Source organism: Fusarium flagelliforme (assembly GCF_020744385.1).
Source record: "Fusarium flagelliforme strain FIESC 12 MPI-CAGE-AA-0113 chromosome Unknown B0J16scaffold_2, whole genome shotgun sequence".
Classification (NCBI taxonomy): domain Eukaryota; kingdom Fungi; phylum Ascomycota; class Sordariomycetes; order Hypocreales; family Nectriaceae; genus Fusarium; species Fusarium flagelliforme.
Window position 1 is genome coordinate 4,904,356 of NW_025763504.1, and position 15,670 is coordinate 4,920,025.

Consider the following 15,670-nt stretch of genomic DNA (forward strand, 5'->3'; position numbering starts at 1 on the left):
ATAGAAACATTCCAGGCATTAGTTGAATAATGTCCCAGCTTGATCAAGAGAAAAGAACAGTCCAGCAACATCTTGACCGCCCCTTGGCTTAATGGTGAATGAAGAAATCCAAGGGCACTTATATCCTTATCCATCCTCTGTTTATCGTTTGATTCCAAATTGAGGCTATGGAGCTCCGGTTAGTGGATGTACCGTATCATTCCTCTGTAGCATCAGATCTTAATAGCTAGCCTGATAAGCAATACAAGCATAACCGCGTACGTAACCTAGCCTCATGTCAGCCTGTCTCGTGATCCTATAATTTCAAAGGGTCCAGGTTATTACATACCAGTGAGATAACATAGGGTGCACCCTCGGTATAATAATTTGTCTGCATCAGAGACAAATCGATAAGCCAACCAACATTCTCCACTACACCAATACCTGCAAAGAGTCGCCCGGAGAAATTCTTCTCAAAGTGAGAAGCAAGGAATGACCGAAGAGGGATAGGCATGGCGTAGCCTAAAGTGGCAATGATGAAACCGATGATAGCGACCGCCAGGTTCGGCGCCACCAAGATGATTAGAGTCCCGACTGCACAGAAAGCTATCCAAGTTGAGGAAAGAATAAGATCTCTCTTTGCAACTCGCCAGGTCTTGTCTAATCGTGAACTGGCCAACGGGAGGACGATAAGTAGAAGGAAGAAGAGCACAATGGCTCGTATGTAAGTGAATAATTCGGTCTATGGAGTCTTAGTAGGTACCGTAGAGTTGCAATGGGTTTGAAACATACGAAAATCGCATCGTGACCAAACGATAGCCAAACCCAAACAAAGGTGTAGCTGATAGATCCCCTGGAAATATGGAAACTGAAGAAACACGCAAAGCATATGATGAAGATGTTGAGTCTCGGAGCAAGGCTCCTTTCGCCACTCCGGTTCGAGAGAATAGCTTCGCGAGCGGAATGGTTACCAGCACTGAGCAGTGGCTCCGTTTCTTCCGGTATTTCGTCTTCCCTTGCCTCGTTATCCATTCCTAGGTTATCGTCACGCGTGAGGTACAACGTTGGGACCAGAGCTAGTGAGTATAAAATCAGAGCAAGTATGTATGAAACCCAGAGGTGGGGACGCATAGTTTCGTTGTAGAGGAGTGGCCCTACGAGACCAGAAAGTCCCGAAAGTCCCTCCAGAAACGAAAAGGCGGTGGTTCTGACATCTATTTAGTATTCTTCTTTCAAATCCAAGAGTATTCGAGCTGTACCTCTGTTCTGGTCTCACGGTATTGTTTATAACAGCATAGACAAGACTGCTCGTCGCCCAAGAGCCACCGCCGACAAGCAAAAAAACAGGTGAAATATAGAAGCACCACAGAGGGAAGACTCGCACAAATCCTGCAACAGTTAGTCTGGTACGGCGAAAGGTGCACAATAAACAAGGCAATACCAAATATCACAATGGAGCCCCAGTACAAAACAGTGCTGGTAATGTTGAGTATGAAGGCCAGACGTCTTCGTCCCTTATCCACGAGGATTCCCATCGGAATCTGAGCCACAATAGCTAGAACCCGTTAGAATGCGTACAAGCAGCAAGGACTTATTTTTCTCTAACCAGCAAGTGGTGACAAGAGCTGCATCAATCGGACCAAAGATACCCAATGCCTGATTACCCTCTCATCCGCGCAGAACTCGGGTGAAGGCTCCCCGTGATATCCATCTTGTTCGTAGTAATATCGACACACGGAAGTCTCCAATAGATTCGGCCAAGGATAAGTAAGAAGCCTAGAACCAAGTCCCACCAAGAATAGAGCGAGAGTACTGAGCCAAAAGTTTAGAGGGTAGAGTTCGCGTTGGTGATGATTCGTCCCGGTCGTTCCGGCAGTGAACCAGCCATGTACTCGTTTGAGAGGCGTAGGCCATCGCTGGCTACGCTCTGTATTCGACAATGAAGGCATAAGTAACCTATATAGAGCCAATTCCGAGCGGTAGACACACAATCGAGTGATTACTGGTTTTAGGAAAACGGAGGCCAAAGAGGGGCGGAGTTTGAAGCTGATGGCGTGGCTGGTCCTGTGACATGAAGTAAGCATGATACTATTCAGGTTGGCGGCTAGCGCTTAGCGCGGCTACTGAGACCAGACGACAAACCCGCTAAGCTTTAGACAGGCGTCAGGGTATCAGAAGAATTGGCCGCGTCAAGCATAAAAGATGAAATGATTTAGTTACCCTTATGCCAGTTAAGATTGGCACTTAGGCTACCTTATTTTGGTAGTCTAAGCCTTAGAGGACATTTCTTCTGTTACCTACTTGACAGGTAAATATGAATGGACAGAGGCCTAGCATAACAAACAAGAACATTGTTGGCACGAGATGAAAATATTGGTTGTGGCTGACGCTGCAGTATTTATATTATAATTATACTTGAAAATTATAATGTCCCCATAATCATTTTGTAGAGCACCACCACGGTTGCCAACGCCATCAGCCAGTAGTAGCCAAACAGCCCATGCCAGCCCACGCTATATCCGTCCCTCGGCGCCCCTTGGTTTGTGCCACTGCCAAAAGGGAATGAAGGTTAATCATAGTCTACTCGATAAGAGATAGTGTGAACTTACGAACTTGTCGGGGGCGCCAGGTTTGCCGCCTCGGGTCGTTGGGACATCCCTTGAGACCCGGTGGTAGAAGACGGCCTGTCGGAGGAGGGGGAGGGGGAACATAGCGTGGGCTGGTGGTTTGATTGATGGGCTGTTTGGCCCTGGCTGACTTGGCGGTGGCCACCGCGGTGGGTAAACTCGCGGAAAAATAGTTGGTAACTGATCAAGTTAGTTTTCATGAATCAGAGTGAAAGACGGGATGGCAGTGAATCAGTCAAAGACGGGAAAGCAGTGAATCAGCGTAGAAGATAGGATAAAGACTTACGAAATTGACATTTTGGGCACATTGGAGAAAAGGAAAAGAAAAGAGACGGAGAAGACGGGTATCAAAGAGATTATGTACTTGATTCACTGGCACAATTGGAAGGTGCACTGCTGTGGTCTTGAAGCTATTCGAGGAAGTCGACGACCGTCTACATGCTACTAGATAGGCAGGTTGATCTACTGTACTTTCTCCCAGTCTTCCTCTTGACCGTCAGGCTCCTTCTTCGGCCACGGCCACAAACCTGGCAGGGGCTCATCATCCAGGATGAAGTTCATTCTGGCAGAATGCCTGTTGCGTGCCTCGTACCAGTAGACACAGTTATCAAATCCGGCCTTAGCTTGAGCACGGGCTTTGTAAACTCTATCCGCGGAAAGATGTTCCAGTCGAAATTCTGAGGCGAGTCCAAAGATCGTAGTCCGCACCACCAGTCGACCTGACCACTTGGGATGCACGAGAGTGTAGTGACGGTACCACATCCATTTTGTCTGATCTGTTGGGTGTTTTTCCCATCTAACATGGTTGTCTTGCACCTTCACAGTATCCTGAGACACGTACAGTCCTTCCCGCATCAATCCAACGATGTCTGTCGTGATGATGTCAAGATCAGCGCACCAGTCTGGATTCGGCTCACTGCTGGGTATTCCTTCCCTCATATCGACACAATCGGAGGCGAAGTGGAACAAGACTTGCCAGGAAGTCGGGGAGCGACCTTCAATGCCGAATCTAGCCATAGATGGATCGACTGTGTACTGGCAGGAAGGAGCAGTGCCTATAGGTAAACTCTTAGAGACTGTGTGATGAGCATGGGGAAGGTACTGACCTTGCTGCTCTGACTCAGAGTCGGATAAGAGATCATACGATGGTCCTGATGGCCACAGACATTTGCGCAATGAATCGAAGAAGGAACTCATTGTCCAGATATAGGGCACGCGTCAAGATAGGGAAATGCGTGGTTCAATTAAAGCGGGAGGATATCATTTGTTGGCAATATGCGCGCGTTGAATGCCGATGAATTAGAAGAATGGGTGTTGATGAGAGTTGAAGGTTATTGTCTGCTTGGGAGTGGACGCTCTTGGTATTTATATGCCTGTCAAATCAAGACAAACTTTGGGTAAGGTTTAATGGAGGCATGATAAATACCTCTTTACCCCTTGGTTTCTACAAGGTCTTAAAGCTAAGCCTTTTGGTAAAGCTAAAATCCTAGCCGACAGGATGATTACTCGGAGAATCTCTCTGTATTGTCACATATACAGTAGCAAGACAGCGGCTCCAGGCTTCCAGGAAAGGCTGCATCAATACATGGCGGAGGAGGGTCATTGTATTCGAGTTCATGATTTAGAGGCCGCGATTCTACCAAACGTCTTGATTACATTTGTGCTACTCTAGACTAACTCCGTTATATCATCACCTACGTTTGTTAACACGCACTTCCATATCCTCCCGTACTCCTCAATCAGCATGAGCGCTTTGCCATGAATATAAACAAGCTTCCCAGGAAGAGAGATGCGCCAGCAAATATTTGTGCACCAAGGTAATGGCCCCCGGCCTGCCTGATAATGATCCCAGCAATCGGTGGCCCAGTAAGAGTCGCGATGCTATTAGTCGTGAAGATCATGCCCATTCGGACACCCGTTTTACTTACGTCAGTCGTCAGATCCGACAAAGCCGGTGGGAACAGGCTCATAGATGCTCCAGCAACAATTCCATAGATGCTAGCCCAGGCGTACAGCCCTCCCAATGTGGACACACCGGGCCAAGAGAAGAGGCAGACTGCAGAGATGAGCGTCACGGGTACGAGGCATGTAATGCTTCCGAAATGATGTGCAATCGCGTTGGGAAGTGAGCGGCCGATAATTCCCACACCGTTGACGACGAGCAAAAGGTTCAAGGCGTCCGAGTATTCCAGGGGCTTGTCCAATTGCGAAACTGCAAAGGAAGCAAGGTAGTAGAACGGGAAAAAGGTACCCCAGAAAGTCTGATCCAATTAGCAAGTGTTTGTCTTTCATGTTAGACGATGAACTTACGAAGAAGATCCCAATGGCGAAAAACAGGTACCCTTTCTCTTTGAAGGACGCAAAGTCAACCCAGGGACCCGACTTTCTCGGTGGTATCCTGGGCCTCAAGAGCAAATTCGCCAAGATCAAGGTTACCAGTTGTACCAAGCCCATCGCCCTCACCGTCCATGCAATCCCAATTCTATCAAGAAGCTGTCTTGCCATTGAAGGGAATATTAATCCACCTGTGGCACTTCCGGTGGCGGTGATGCCAAAAGCCAGGGCTCGACGTCTCTTAAAATACGTCGAAACGACAGCGAGACTGGGAGTAAACATGAGACCATTGCCGAGTCCAGTGCATAGGCCTTGCGCGAGGAGGAGTTGCCAGAAAGTTGTGCTGAGTGAAGTCATGAAGACACCCAGGAGGGTCAGGAACGTGCCCGCAGCAAAGGTAGCACGAAAGTATCCGGCGTCAGTCAAGCGTCCGGCGAAGGTACCGATAAAGAATAGGGCGGAGATCTGGACGGAGCCAATCCAGGAGATCTGGCTTGCAGGATTGGGGAGATGGGTGGTGTAGTAGGTCTGGAAGACGCCAAACGAGCTGTTGTATCCCCTGTTATCCGTCAGTATTGCTGATCCCTCCAAGAGGATGTTCAATATGGTTCATACCATGAGTTCAGCATCATAATATGTCCAGCAATAGCTAACAAGGTCAGTGTTGGAATTGGCTTAATCTGGGAGTAAAAGCACAGCACTTACCGGACGCCCATGCCCAAAATCCGCCATCTGGAGGGGGTCCAGGGTCTTTGTCTGCGGCCGAAGTTCGACTCAATACGCGATCCAAAGCTGAGCGACCATCCTGCAATTGCTTCTCTTTCCCTGTCTCTACTCGAGAGATGCCGTCGTCTCTCTCAATTCTCATGTCAGAGTCATCGTAGTCACTCTCCATGGCCAATTGGTTTGGCTCTTCGTCTGAGCTACTCGCATTGTCTCCCGTACCGACCTCTTTGCTGGAAGTCTTGAGTTCTTCATCCTTTGTTGACGAGTGGCTTGGGTAGGCCATTGTCTTTTGGTCTGGTAGGTAATATGATGGGGATCGATGACTGGAAAGAATTCTTATATAACGTCAATAGATAATGATTGAGCCTCAACCGAACATAGCCACTAAATCATCCGTCAAGAATCGTCCGAAAGCAATAACCTCGGCCATCTTATTAAAAGGCAAGAAATTTCTTTTTTAGATGGGACTGATTGTTGGGAAGCCACTAACGTTAGCGATAGCGGAGCAATTTGTGGTTTTCTTTTGGCGGTCTACTTAAGGATCCATTGGAGTGCCAAAATAAAGTAGCCTAAATGATGGTATAGGCTGGCATTAAATGACTAAATTATTTCGTCTGTTAGGCTCCAAGCGGTGCGGAGCATTTCGTGTCGTCGGAACATTACTTCAGGAACATTCCTTCAGCAAGAGCAATAATTCATCCGAAGTCTGCCTCATCATCAATTGCCTTTGCTACGATGCTCTCACCAACGACTCCCAATAGAAGCTCCAATGCTGGTCGCTCCAGAGCCTCGTGCGAACCTTGTAGTAAGTAGCTATACTCTGCTTTTACCTTGTACTCGACTCAAAAATGCTCTGTACTTTCCAGGGACGAGAAAGGTCCGTTGCTCGGGTGAAATTCCAGTGTGCTCAAAGTGTGTCGCTACAAAGCGGAAATGCGTCTATTCGATCCAGAAACGTGCCGGGAGACCAAAGACTCGTCAAAATACCCGTGAAGACTCTAGCCCGATGCATTTGGAAGAGCCCCAGCTGTCATCAGCAGTATCGCCCGCGCGAACGACAACTACAACCCATGTTATCGAGGAAAACGAATGCAGTCGCCATGAGGGACTTGGTGCCTGTATACCGCCATACGTGGTAGATTACGAGAGCAATATGCCGTGAGTTCCGTGTACCAAGAAGATCGCTTATACTGATGCATCCACAGAGCACATACCCACAGTGATATCCTTACCCAAACGGACATCAACGACTCGTGCGCATGCCTTTCAATTCTCTATTTACTTCTCAACAGACTGGGAGTTCGTACAGAGCTTAAGGTACCGGATGATCTTGCTCTTCTTCGGAATACATTCGAGCGTGCAGCAGATGTTCTAGACTGCCAGAAATGCCCACTGCGCTACTCGTCAGTCCTTCAGAACGCCGGCATACTGGGTATCCTATGCGTCTGCATCGCTGAGTCCTACGTCAGATTCATTAAGTCAATTGATGCCAAAACCATAGAAGCGAATGACAAGGAAGAGAAATTAAGAGTGGTTCTTGATACCCACTCGCATACTACCGATGAGTCGCTCTCCGTGCCGATTGAAGTTCCACCAGAGCAGTGGAAGCGTCTGATGTACAGTGCAGTCAGGTCAGAGATCTTTGGGATGCGGGAGCATCGAGATAACTCCTTCATCTCGTTTATCGAGCGGCTGGAAGATCGACAGACGAGATGGCATACGCTTCCAATGGCACCAGATTGCCCGCCCACGTATCAATCGGCCTGTTCGTCTACAGATGAGCTACCGCTCTGTTTGACCATCACCAAGGCGGCAAGAAAGGTTCTTGAGCCTATCTCATCTACACTAGATGGGTAGAGACAATTCAGCCATCAGAGTATCAGAAGAATTGGTCGCCGAGAGCATAAGAGACGAAACAATTTTGTCGCCTTATATCAGATTAGGCCATCCCTTAGGCTACTTTATTTTAGTAGCCTAAGACTTAGAGGACAGTTCTTCTGTCACCGATCTGAAGGTAGCTTCAAACTCGTTCAATTTAGACGATACCACTATCTCTTCGAGGAGAAAATTGCTATGGTTCACTATCGACCCAAAATCTCATCCTTGCGCTTCTGTAGCAGGGAGTAGTATTCTTGGATAGGGGTGCTCTTTGTCGGGACCCTGTCACCCTCAAAGTTACCCTTTCCATGCCCGTTGAAATGAACCTTCCAAGCTATCACAATGTTAGCATATTCTCTCAGTCGAGACGTCAAAAAACTTACTGCTAGCATCAAATCCAAGGTACGACCAACTGTCGTTGAGATAAGCCTTCTCGGTACCGACACGGATGGTCTTGACCGTTCCCATCTGACCAGGCGCGGGTCGAAGTTCCTTGAGATCAGCAACAAGCTTGATAAGACCGGTAACAAAGGCAAGGGCGAGGTCCTTGGCAAGGCACTCGTGTTGGCCATAGCTGAAAGCTGAAACATCCTGGGCCTTGCGCTGAGCGTTGAACTTGCCCGCGTCCGGAATCTCCTTGGCGTTGCGTCCGGCCTCGCCCTGTTGAGTTGTTAGACATCTGTTGAGGGGTGAATTGTGTGGTATGACTTACAAGCATAAGAACGACGGCTGTGCCGGGAGTGATGGATTGACCATCGACTTCACCCGATGCCTTGGACACGCGAACGTTGCGCTGAGAGCTGGTCATGCGCTGAGCTTCAGCGACATAGGCGTGAAGTGTTGCTTCATCACCCTTCTGTGCAATAGCTTGGACTTCGGTCCAAATGGACTTGTTCTCGGGAAGTAAGAAGAATGACAAAACTTCGTAGAACTATACCACCATCAGTACATTGCACCACACCTAGACACACAAACTTACAGTTGTAACAGGAACACCAATACCACCAAAAGCGGTGAGCCAGAGGTTGTCAGTGACATGGTCAATCGAATTGCCCTGTGCAAGAAGCTCCTCGACAAGTTTGAGACCACAAGAGCGTAGCGAATCCTTCTTGAGATACGACTTGGCGCCGATTCTGTTAGTAACGGCAGAAACCAGGCCAATACCCCGAGGACGTCCAATATCGACCTCAGCAACAAGCTTCTTGGTCGAGTCGTATATCTTCTTGACACCCTCCTGTGCACGACGTCGGCGATTCCATGCCTGAGCGGGATCATTGTTGTTAACGCCCCAAATTCGGATGTCAAGAAGGCTGCGGTACAGTTCAGCAGCACCCAGTTCTCCATCAGGGTTCTCTTCGGTACGCATGTCAAAGTAGAACATGTCTGAGAGAAGCTGTGCGTTGAGAGGAACTGCAACATCACGGATGATGTCGATCTGGTCTAGACCCTTCTTGAAAGTGAAGGTCTCCTTCTTGATGAGTTTGGCACCCTCACGCTCAATGAATGAGTGGACAGCATCATGGAGATTGGGAACCTTCTTCATTGCCTTTTGCCAGTCGGCTCGGTGTTGGTAGTTCTTCTGTTCATCTCCAGCGAGCATGAAAAAGCCATAATCTTTCTTGCCTGGGAAAAGGTCGTTCAAAGGCTTGAGCCAGGGCACAGTGTATTGCTGTGTGTTGCTGAGTACCTTCTTGATGGTTTCATTGGATATCGTCACAGCGACCTTGGCCGGTGGCTTGGGATCAGCCGTTGAAAACTGGTCAAGGGTGCCAATCTCCTTAGCGATCTTCTCGTTAGCGATCTTAGTGTACATGGGTTGCATGACAGCAACTGAGTTGTATGGGAACCAGTTGGGGACACCACGCTGGATGAGCTTGTACAGCATCGAACCACCGAGAGTCTTGTAGTCCTGCTGGACCTCGTTGTAACCCCATGCCGTGAGGTTGGACACCGTGTAATCAATGGTGTTGAACCTGTCTGATCGCACGAGTGTGATGGCGTCAGAAAGGACAGCCCGACCAACTGAGTAGGTTGGCATAATACCAGATCCAGGGTTACGCTGGGGCTTAACGTCCTCAACCATGAGACCGGGATAAAGTTCAACCATGTCAGGATCAGTGTACAGCTTCTCAAGAATGTTTGCAATCTCGGGATCTGAGTTGATGTCGCTGAACTGATTGTATCGCTTGAGTCCGAAGAACTCACGGAACTCATTGAGAGAAGCACATTGCCACTTTCGGCCCTGGATGATACCAAGGACTTCAACAACCTTGAGGGCCTTGGGAACCATGCGAGCACCGAAGCAGCCTGCAGGGTCGTCCATAGCTGTCTTGAGGATGCGAACAAGGTCTTCATCCTTGAACGTACCATCAGCCTGACGGTCGAGGCCGTCAAAGGTTCGGACACTGGGATCCTTGGGAGTGTTGGCTTCAAAGGTTAGAAGAGCCTGACCAAGTTCAGTCCAACTGACATCCTGAAGATCTTCGGCCTTGCGCCCTGGGAAGAGCTTAAGGAAGAAGTCGTTGATCCAACGCTCATCCCTTTGGGAGATACATGAGTGGAAGCGGTAGAGGAGATTAAACTCGACGCTGACTTGGTTTCCAACACCTCGAGGGACACCATCGCCGTCAAACTGCTTATCAATAGCAACACGAGGGTCCAAAGTCCAGTCACTGGCGGAGTGGTGTGTGTTGGTGATGGCTCGAAGGTAGTCATGAAGACAGATGTTGATGTACAGGCCACCCGTGATGAGTCGAGCCACGTTGAAGAGGTCGTGGTCCTGCTTGGCAATTGCCTTGGCCCTGTCTTCTTCAGAGGCATTGGGGGGTGTTGATAGCGAGAAACGTCCGTTCTCGTTGATCTTGAGCAGGATGTCGGCAACATAGTTGTGGAAACGACTGTAGAGGACAAGCATCACATTTACACCAGCGGGTTGGCCCAGGAGACGCTTCTCATGGAAAGTATCAGGCTTGAGTTTACCCTCTTTCATGGTACGGATCTCAAGCTGATCCTTGAGAGATGAACCATACAAGGGTGCAAGATCAAGGTACGACGATGTGTCAGACTTGTTCATATCTGTGCGGTTTGTGCGGAAGATGTCATGGATAATGATGGCAGCGTGGTAGAAAAGCATGGAGGAGATACCAGCTGGGTTCTCTTTGAAGTCGCCTTCACCACGAGCCATGAGGAGATCAAAGAGCAGACCAGGGTCGGGCTTGACACCATGGAGACGCTTCTCAGATCTGACTGACTTGGCATAAGGAGTACCAGCTCTGCCCAAGTTCGGCTCAAGAATGTTGTTGAAGCTTCCATCAGGCATGCGGTACTGGTGTAGACCATCGGGTGCTTGAGGGACTTGCTCTCGGAGGGTAACATCGGTGCCTGGCACCTTGAACTCAATGGTATCGTATACCTTGCAGTGATCCTTATGCTCTGGCTTGTCCGAGTTGGCGACTTCATACTTGACGTCGCCACCAACGTAGCTCAGTGGGGGGTGCTGGAGGTTGTTCCAGAGAGTGTCGATGAGCTTGTTTGTAAGAGCTGTGCGAGCCTTGGAAGTACGAGGAAGGGCGGTGAGGATGCCAATAAGCATCTCAGTTGTTCTGAAATGGTTAGTTACATGGCAATTGAATCGAGTTCAAAAGACTTACCCCTTCTTGTCATCAAGAGGCTGACCCTTCTGGAGGAGCTGTTTGACAAGGGCCAAGAGATCGGCGGGGCTGGCTTGGCTCCGGACACCAGCATAGTCCTTGATCAGATCCGCAACGAGCTTCTCAGGGTTATCGAGAAGACCTGAAGGGTCCTCCTTGGAGGTGTCCTTGTAGGACTCTCCAGCCTGAAACTTTTCATTGAACGACATAATGAAGCACCAAGACCACACTGGCTTGAGAAATAGAAGAGTGAAGGGGATGAAGAATGGGTTCCTGCCTTCTTACTGACAATCCATCCTTCCGCCTTTTATAGGGGACTTGTTATTAGCCATTTTCTCACGAGCAGCAACTACGCCATGTACAGACAGACTCGAGTCCCCTCATTGAGGCCTTGAAGTCAGTGGCGTATGTTGATCAAGGGCCATCTGTGCAACGGAACCTGAATATGCATGTGCTTTGCTCGGCCAATGCAATCCATCATCGAGGAGAGTTAACAGCTGAGTGGCGGCGAAAGAGAAAACAAGGAGCAAGAATTCAGGCACATCTTTCGACCTGATTCGTCCACGAGCTATCTCGGCGGGATGAAGCTACAAGGAGAGGGGTCGAGAACATCATGTCTTACACGATGTTGCTCGTAGTACCTCGAGATGGATGCGAGATCTATCCAGTTGAGCAACCCGAGGGATGTTGCTTTGGCGGTGACGACGACGATTGCATGTGAGATAAGCACTTAAGTGTCGGCTTTGCAGATGGGGGCTCAGCTCTGCAGATACTGTCTGAACTTGGAACTCGTTCAGTCGCGTATGAGAACTTTTGAAGATTTGGTTTGCGTATTGGCTCGGCGATGTCCAGTATTGACTGGGTGGGGTCTTGTTCCCTTTGTCAATTGCAGATCGGAATGGGCCCAAATCAACCCTACGCGCATCACATCACATTCCGATCTTAGTGTGCAGATTGGGTTCCTTGTATCAACTCTGGCGACATTTAGCAACTGGCCAATGCAGACGGTCCGTTCCGGTTAACAAGCGCGGGGCCATTAAATACCGATGTCACTCAATTGGTCAGTCCGATATGCCGATGCCAGACAATGTCTCATATATTGCTTACTGGCGTCTTTTAGCAAAGGGACCCCTCTTCTCGGCCGTGCAACACCAACCGTCGATCATATCATAACGCATCATATCACTGGGCTTCAGGAGACACGGCCCGTCACGGCAAATAGCAGTCGCCGGCCCTTGTCTGAGCAACCCATCCTGCTGTGTACGGAGCTGAAATTGAATTGAGGGGTTGTGAGACCTACAGTTCATGCCCAGATTGTGATTTGTTATCGAGCTTAGGCGATTGGCCGCGGCCCAATATTACATGTGCTATGCTTGCCGTCGAGAAAAGTTTCTCGAGTTTTAGAAAAGCAAAGTGAATACCGGTGAGTTTGGATGGGTCAGTCCTGCAGGTCAACGTCAGACAGCTATATTTTGCTGAGTATTAACGGATAACCCAGTTCTCGAGAAATAGCTACAAAACGAAGAGCCAGAGCCAAGAAACGAGGCCTTCAATTTCAAAGCTTCTGGGCCGTGACTAGCCACGATCAATCTCGATGGACCAGAAACATCAGGGTCCAAGAAAACCAACTGCTGAAGACGCTGTGTTACCGTCACCGACCTTTTACAGAGCCATCGGATGCATGCATGTCCCCTCCCCGCTTCTGACAAGACCAGCAAGAAATTGAGTTACAATGCAGCTCGATGCAAGTCTGGAATTGTGGCTTGCTGAAACACAAACTGCAACTGCTCGTAACAGGACACGACACAAGGTCTCACAAACATTCTCGGCCGTCCAGAGAGCGAGGAATTCAGAGTGAAAGTTCAAGTTGCTGATCTCCTTCTTCTCCCAGTCACCTTCGACTATGAAAAGAGCAAGTTTTATCGATGTGTGGCTTGCTGAGACATGCGTGGTTGGGTTGACAAATCAATATTCTCCGATTTAGTCGCCCTACATAACTACATTGTCTTGAGCGGCTGGGCCGACCATGAATCTAAGGAAACGAGACTTTGAACAAGTCAACAAGAGGGGTTCATTTGTATTCACCTGTACACTTTGTCGTTTCCACGTCATCAGTACATACTGAGGCTACACCAAATTCACATGCCGCAACTCACGGTGAAGCCACCACTCAACAAGGGGGGGGACATAGATTGGGAAAAAGCAACGATAATTGGTGGTTTGGATAAGACTGTGATCTGGTAGAGGGGGTTGGCTGTCTTCCGCATAAAGAAAGCTGTTCTGGTCCCCCAAACCTAGGTTTTGTCGTTTCCTCGCCTTTCTATTCATATTCTTCTTCCGATATTCACAATGCCTCACGCTGAGACGTTTGACTCTTCGGAGCCTAAGAAGCTCATTCTGTGTTTCGATGGCACGGGAAACACATTCAGTGGTTCCAATGCGGATACCAACGTAGTCAAGATTCTGCGGAAGTTGGATCGTAATCATCCAAACCAGTTCCACTACTATCAAAGTGAGATACTCAGCCTTTGACTACACCTGACCACTTGCTAACATTTTTCAGCCGGTATTGGTACCTACGACATCAATGAAAAGTCTGTGAACAAGACTTTTGTTGGTGAAATTGGTAGCAATATTTCAAAAACCATTGACCAGGGCTTCGGAACTACGTTTGATGCCCATGTCATGGCTGGCTACCGCTTTCTCATGCGATACTATGAGCCTGTGGGTTCTATTTTCTCCTTCTTTGCCTTTGTAATTATACTAAGAATTTATAGGGAGCAAAGATCTATGTCTTTGGCTTCAGTCGAGGTGCCTACACTGCCAAGTTCCTCGCCAGAATGGTCAACAAAGTTGGCCTTCTCTGTAAGGGTAATGAGGAAATGGTTCCTTTTGCATTCCGTCTCTACCAACGTCACTTGCAAGGAGAGATCCATGACAGTGAAGTAGCCCAATGTTCTCATGGCCACGAGCATGATGGCGAAGGGTCTCAGTCTCACGCCGATGAGATTCGGCTGCCAGGCCAGGCTCCCGCTGATGTCAGTGACGAGACTAGAGACGCTTCCAATGAGATTGAAGCATTCAGCCAGACATTCTGTCGCAAAGAGACGGACGACCATGGTGATGAGGAGAATATCAAGGTATTCTTCCTCGGAATCTGGGACTGCGTTGCTTCGGTCGCTGTTCTGGAGCGTAAGGCTCGTATGCCTGTCCCTGTGACTGGCACAGCACACCACGTCCGTCATGCGGTGGCTGTTGATGAGCGTCGTGTCAAGTTCAAGCCTGCTCTTCTTGCGCAGGATATCAGAGCTGCCATCCATAGCCATAAGACAGCCGCAGAGGAAGACATCAAAGAAGTCTGGTTCCCTGGTAACCACGGCGATGTCGGCGGTGGCTGGCCCGTCTTGGTAGAAGAACAGTCTGATACCAAGACTAAGCAGCCATTACTCTGCTCCTCCCAGCAGAACCTCGTTCACGAAAACGGTTCTGATCAGCCCAAGCCTGAAGTCAAGAAGATGTCTCTCTGGGGCCGCTTCAAGAACGCCATCAAGACTTGGAAGGCTGACAAGGCCAGCACAGATCTCAACAATGACTGGCTGCAGATGAGTGACATTCCTTTGGAATGGATGATTCGCGAGGTCAAGAAGTGCGGAGAGAAAGACGCGGGTGCTCAAGTTCATTGGTGCCACAGCCTTGAACCCTTTGAGCAGATGATGAAGGATCCCCAGAGGCGTATGGAGGCGACCCACGGGTTCATGCATGACACCCTTGCTTTTGGATACGGAACTGCTTTCTTCAAGGTCCTCATGTGGAAGTTTATGGGTAAGTACCTTCATTTTGCACGCATCACTCATTTTACTCAATGATGCATGACAATCGCTAACATCCATGGACAGAATGGCTCCCTTTTCTCACTCGCTGGGAATTGGACGACGCGACAAAGGAAAACGTCAAGCTTCTCGGCTGGAAACCCGTCACTTTCCCCCCGAACATGGGTTCATACCGTGACATTCCCCGCGGCGCAGTGTTACATCGGTCATTACTTGACCGACTACAGTCATTCCCCAATTACGAGCCTGAAAACAACCATGGCGACAGTTCGAACGAATGCTTCAAGGGCCGTAACAAAGCCCTAGTGTACGCTGAGAAGGATACTGAGAACCTGACTCCCGAGATGGCTCAGCGATTGAGAGAGTCGCATTTTAGGATTCACTCAGAAAAAGGGCAATTGGTCTGGGAAGAGGATGAGAGGCATCAAACGTACGACTTCAACCCTCACTTCAAGGGTGCTGATAACCGAGGACATGCTCATTAAACAGCAGCCAGGCAGATCAGGTAAATTAGGTAAGATAAGGATATGGGTACGGTAAGACAGGCGGATCATACAAATTCTCAGAAGGGAAGGAAGCTAAAAGAGCTTGAGGCCCAGAGAGGCTAGAGAGGCCAAGATTGGTAGTTGGATGACTTTTTTGTTGT

General features: G+C 48.9%; 6 protein-coding genes across 6 annotated transcripts; 2 read left to right on the forward strand and 4 right to left on the reverse strand.

Moving 5' to 3' along the window:
- Nucleotides 1-212: 212 nt before the first annotated feature.
- On the reverse strand, nt 213-2,903 carry B0J16DRAFT_381216 (major facilitator superfamily domain-containing protein; the record flags this gene model as incomplete). Its single annotated transcript, XM_046131137.1, has 8 exons — nt 213-266; nt 329-721; nt 772-1,186; nt 1,239-1,368; nt 1,421-1,534; nt 1,586-2,043; nt 2,589-2,786; nt 2,893-2,903. The coding sequence occupies 8 exons, from the start codon at nt 2,901-2,903 to the stop codon at nt 213-215; spliced, it is 1,773 nt and encodes a 590-aa protein (XP_045987242.1).
- A 165-nt stretch (nt 2,904-3,068) lies between these two features.
- On the reverse strand, nt 3,069-3,803 carry B0J16DRAFT_395316 (uncharacterized protein; the record flags this gene model as incomplete). The annotated part of the gene is made up of 1 exon (XM_046132187.1): nt 3,069-3,803. One exon carries the CDS (start codon nt 3,801-3,803, stop codon nt 3,069-3,071), a length of 735 nt encoding a protein of 244 aa, XP_045987243.1.
- A 440-nt stretch (nt 3,804-4,243) lies between these two features.
- B0J16DRAFT_334974 (major facilitator superfamily domain-containing protein) lies at nt 4,244-6,143 on the reverse strand. The gene is made up of 4 exons (XM_046127022.1): nt 5,646-6,143; nt 5,556-5,589; nt 4,917-5,499; nt 4,244-4,867 (listed from the first exon to the last, which is right to left on the reverse strand). The coding sequence occupies exons 1-4, from the start codon at nt 5,947-5,949 to the stop codon at nt 4,346-4,348; spliced, it is 1,443 nt and encodes a 480-aa protein (XP_045987244.1). The 5' UTR covers nt 5,950-6,143; the 3' UTR covers nt 4,244-4,345.
- Nucleotides 6,144-6,169: 26 nt separating this feature from the next.
- B0J16DRAFT_76069 (uncharacterized protein) lies at nt 6,170-7,635 on the forward strand. The gene is made up of 2 exons (XM_046134446.1): nt 6,170-6,824; nt 6,872-7,635. The coding sequence occupies exons 1-2, from the start codon at nt 6,436-6,438 to the stop codon at nt 7,521-7,523; spliced, it is 1,041 nt and encodes a 346-aa protein (XP_045987245.1). The 5' UTR covers nt 6,170-6,435; the 3' UTR covers nt 7,524-7,635.
- On the reverse strand, nt 7,636-11,673 carry B0J16DRAFT_76089 (heme peroxidase). Its single transcript, XM_046134448.1, has 5 exons — nt 11,195-11,673; nt 8,524-11,146; nt 8,257-8,475; nt 7,928-8,204; nt 7,636-7,878 (listed from the first exon to the last, which is right to left on the reverse strand). Exons 1-5 carry the CDS (start codon nt 11,401-11,403, stop codon nt 7,748-7,750), a joined length of 3,459 nt encoding a protein of 1,152 aa, XP_045987246.1. The 5' UTR covers nt 11,404-11,673; the 3' UTR covers nt 7,636-7,747.
- Nucleotides 11,674-13,060: 1,387 nt separating this feature from the next.
- On the forward strand, nt 13,061-15,626 carry B0J16DRAFT_76024 (uncharacterized protein). The gene is made up of 4 exons (XM_046134445.1): nt 13,061-13,706; nt 13,758-13,918; nt 13,972-15,016; nt 15,091-15,626. Exons 1-4 carry the CDS (start codon nt 13,544-13,546, stop codon nt 15,507-15,509), a joined length of 1,788 nt encoding a protein of 595 aa, XP_045987247.1. The 5' UTR covers nt 13,061-13,543; the 3' UTR covers nt 15,510-15,626.
- The last annotated feature ends 44 nt before the right edge of the window (nt 15,627-15,670 follow it).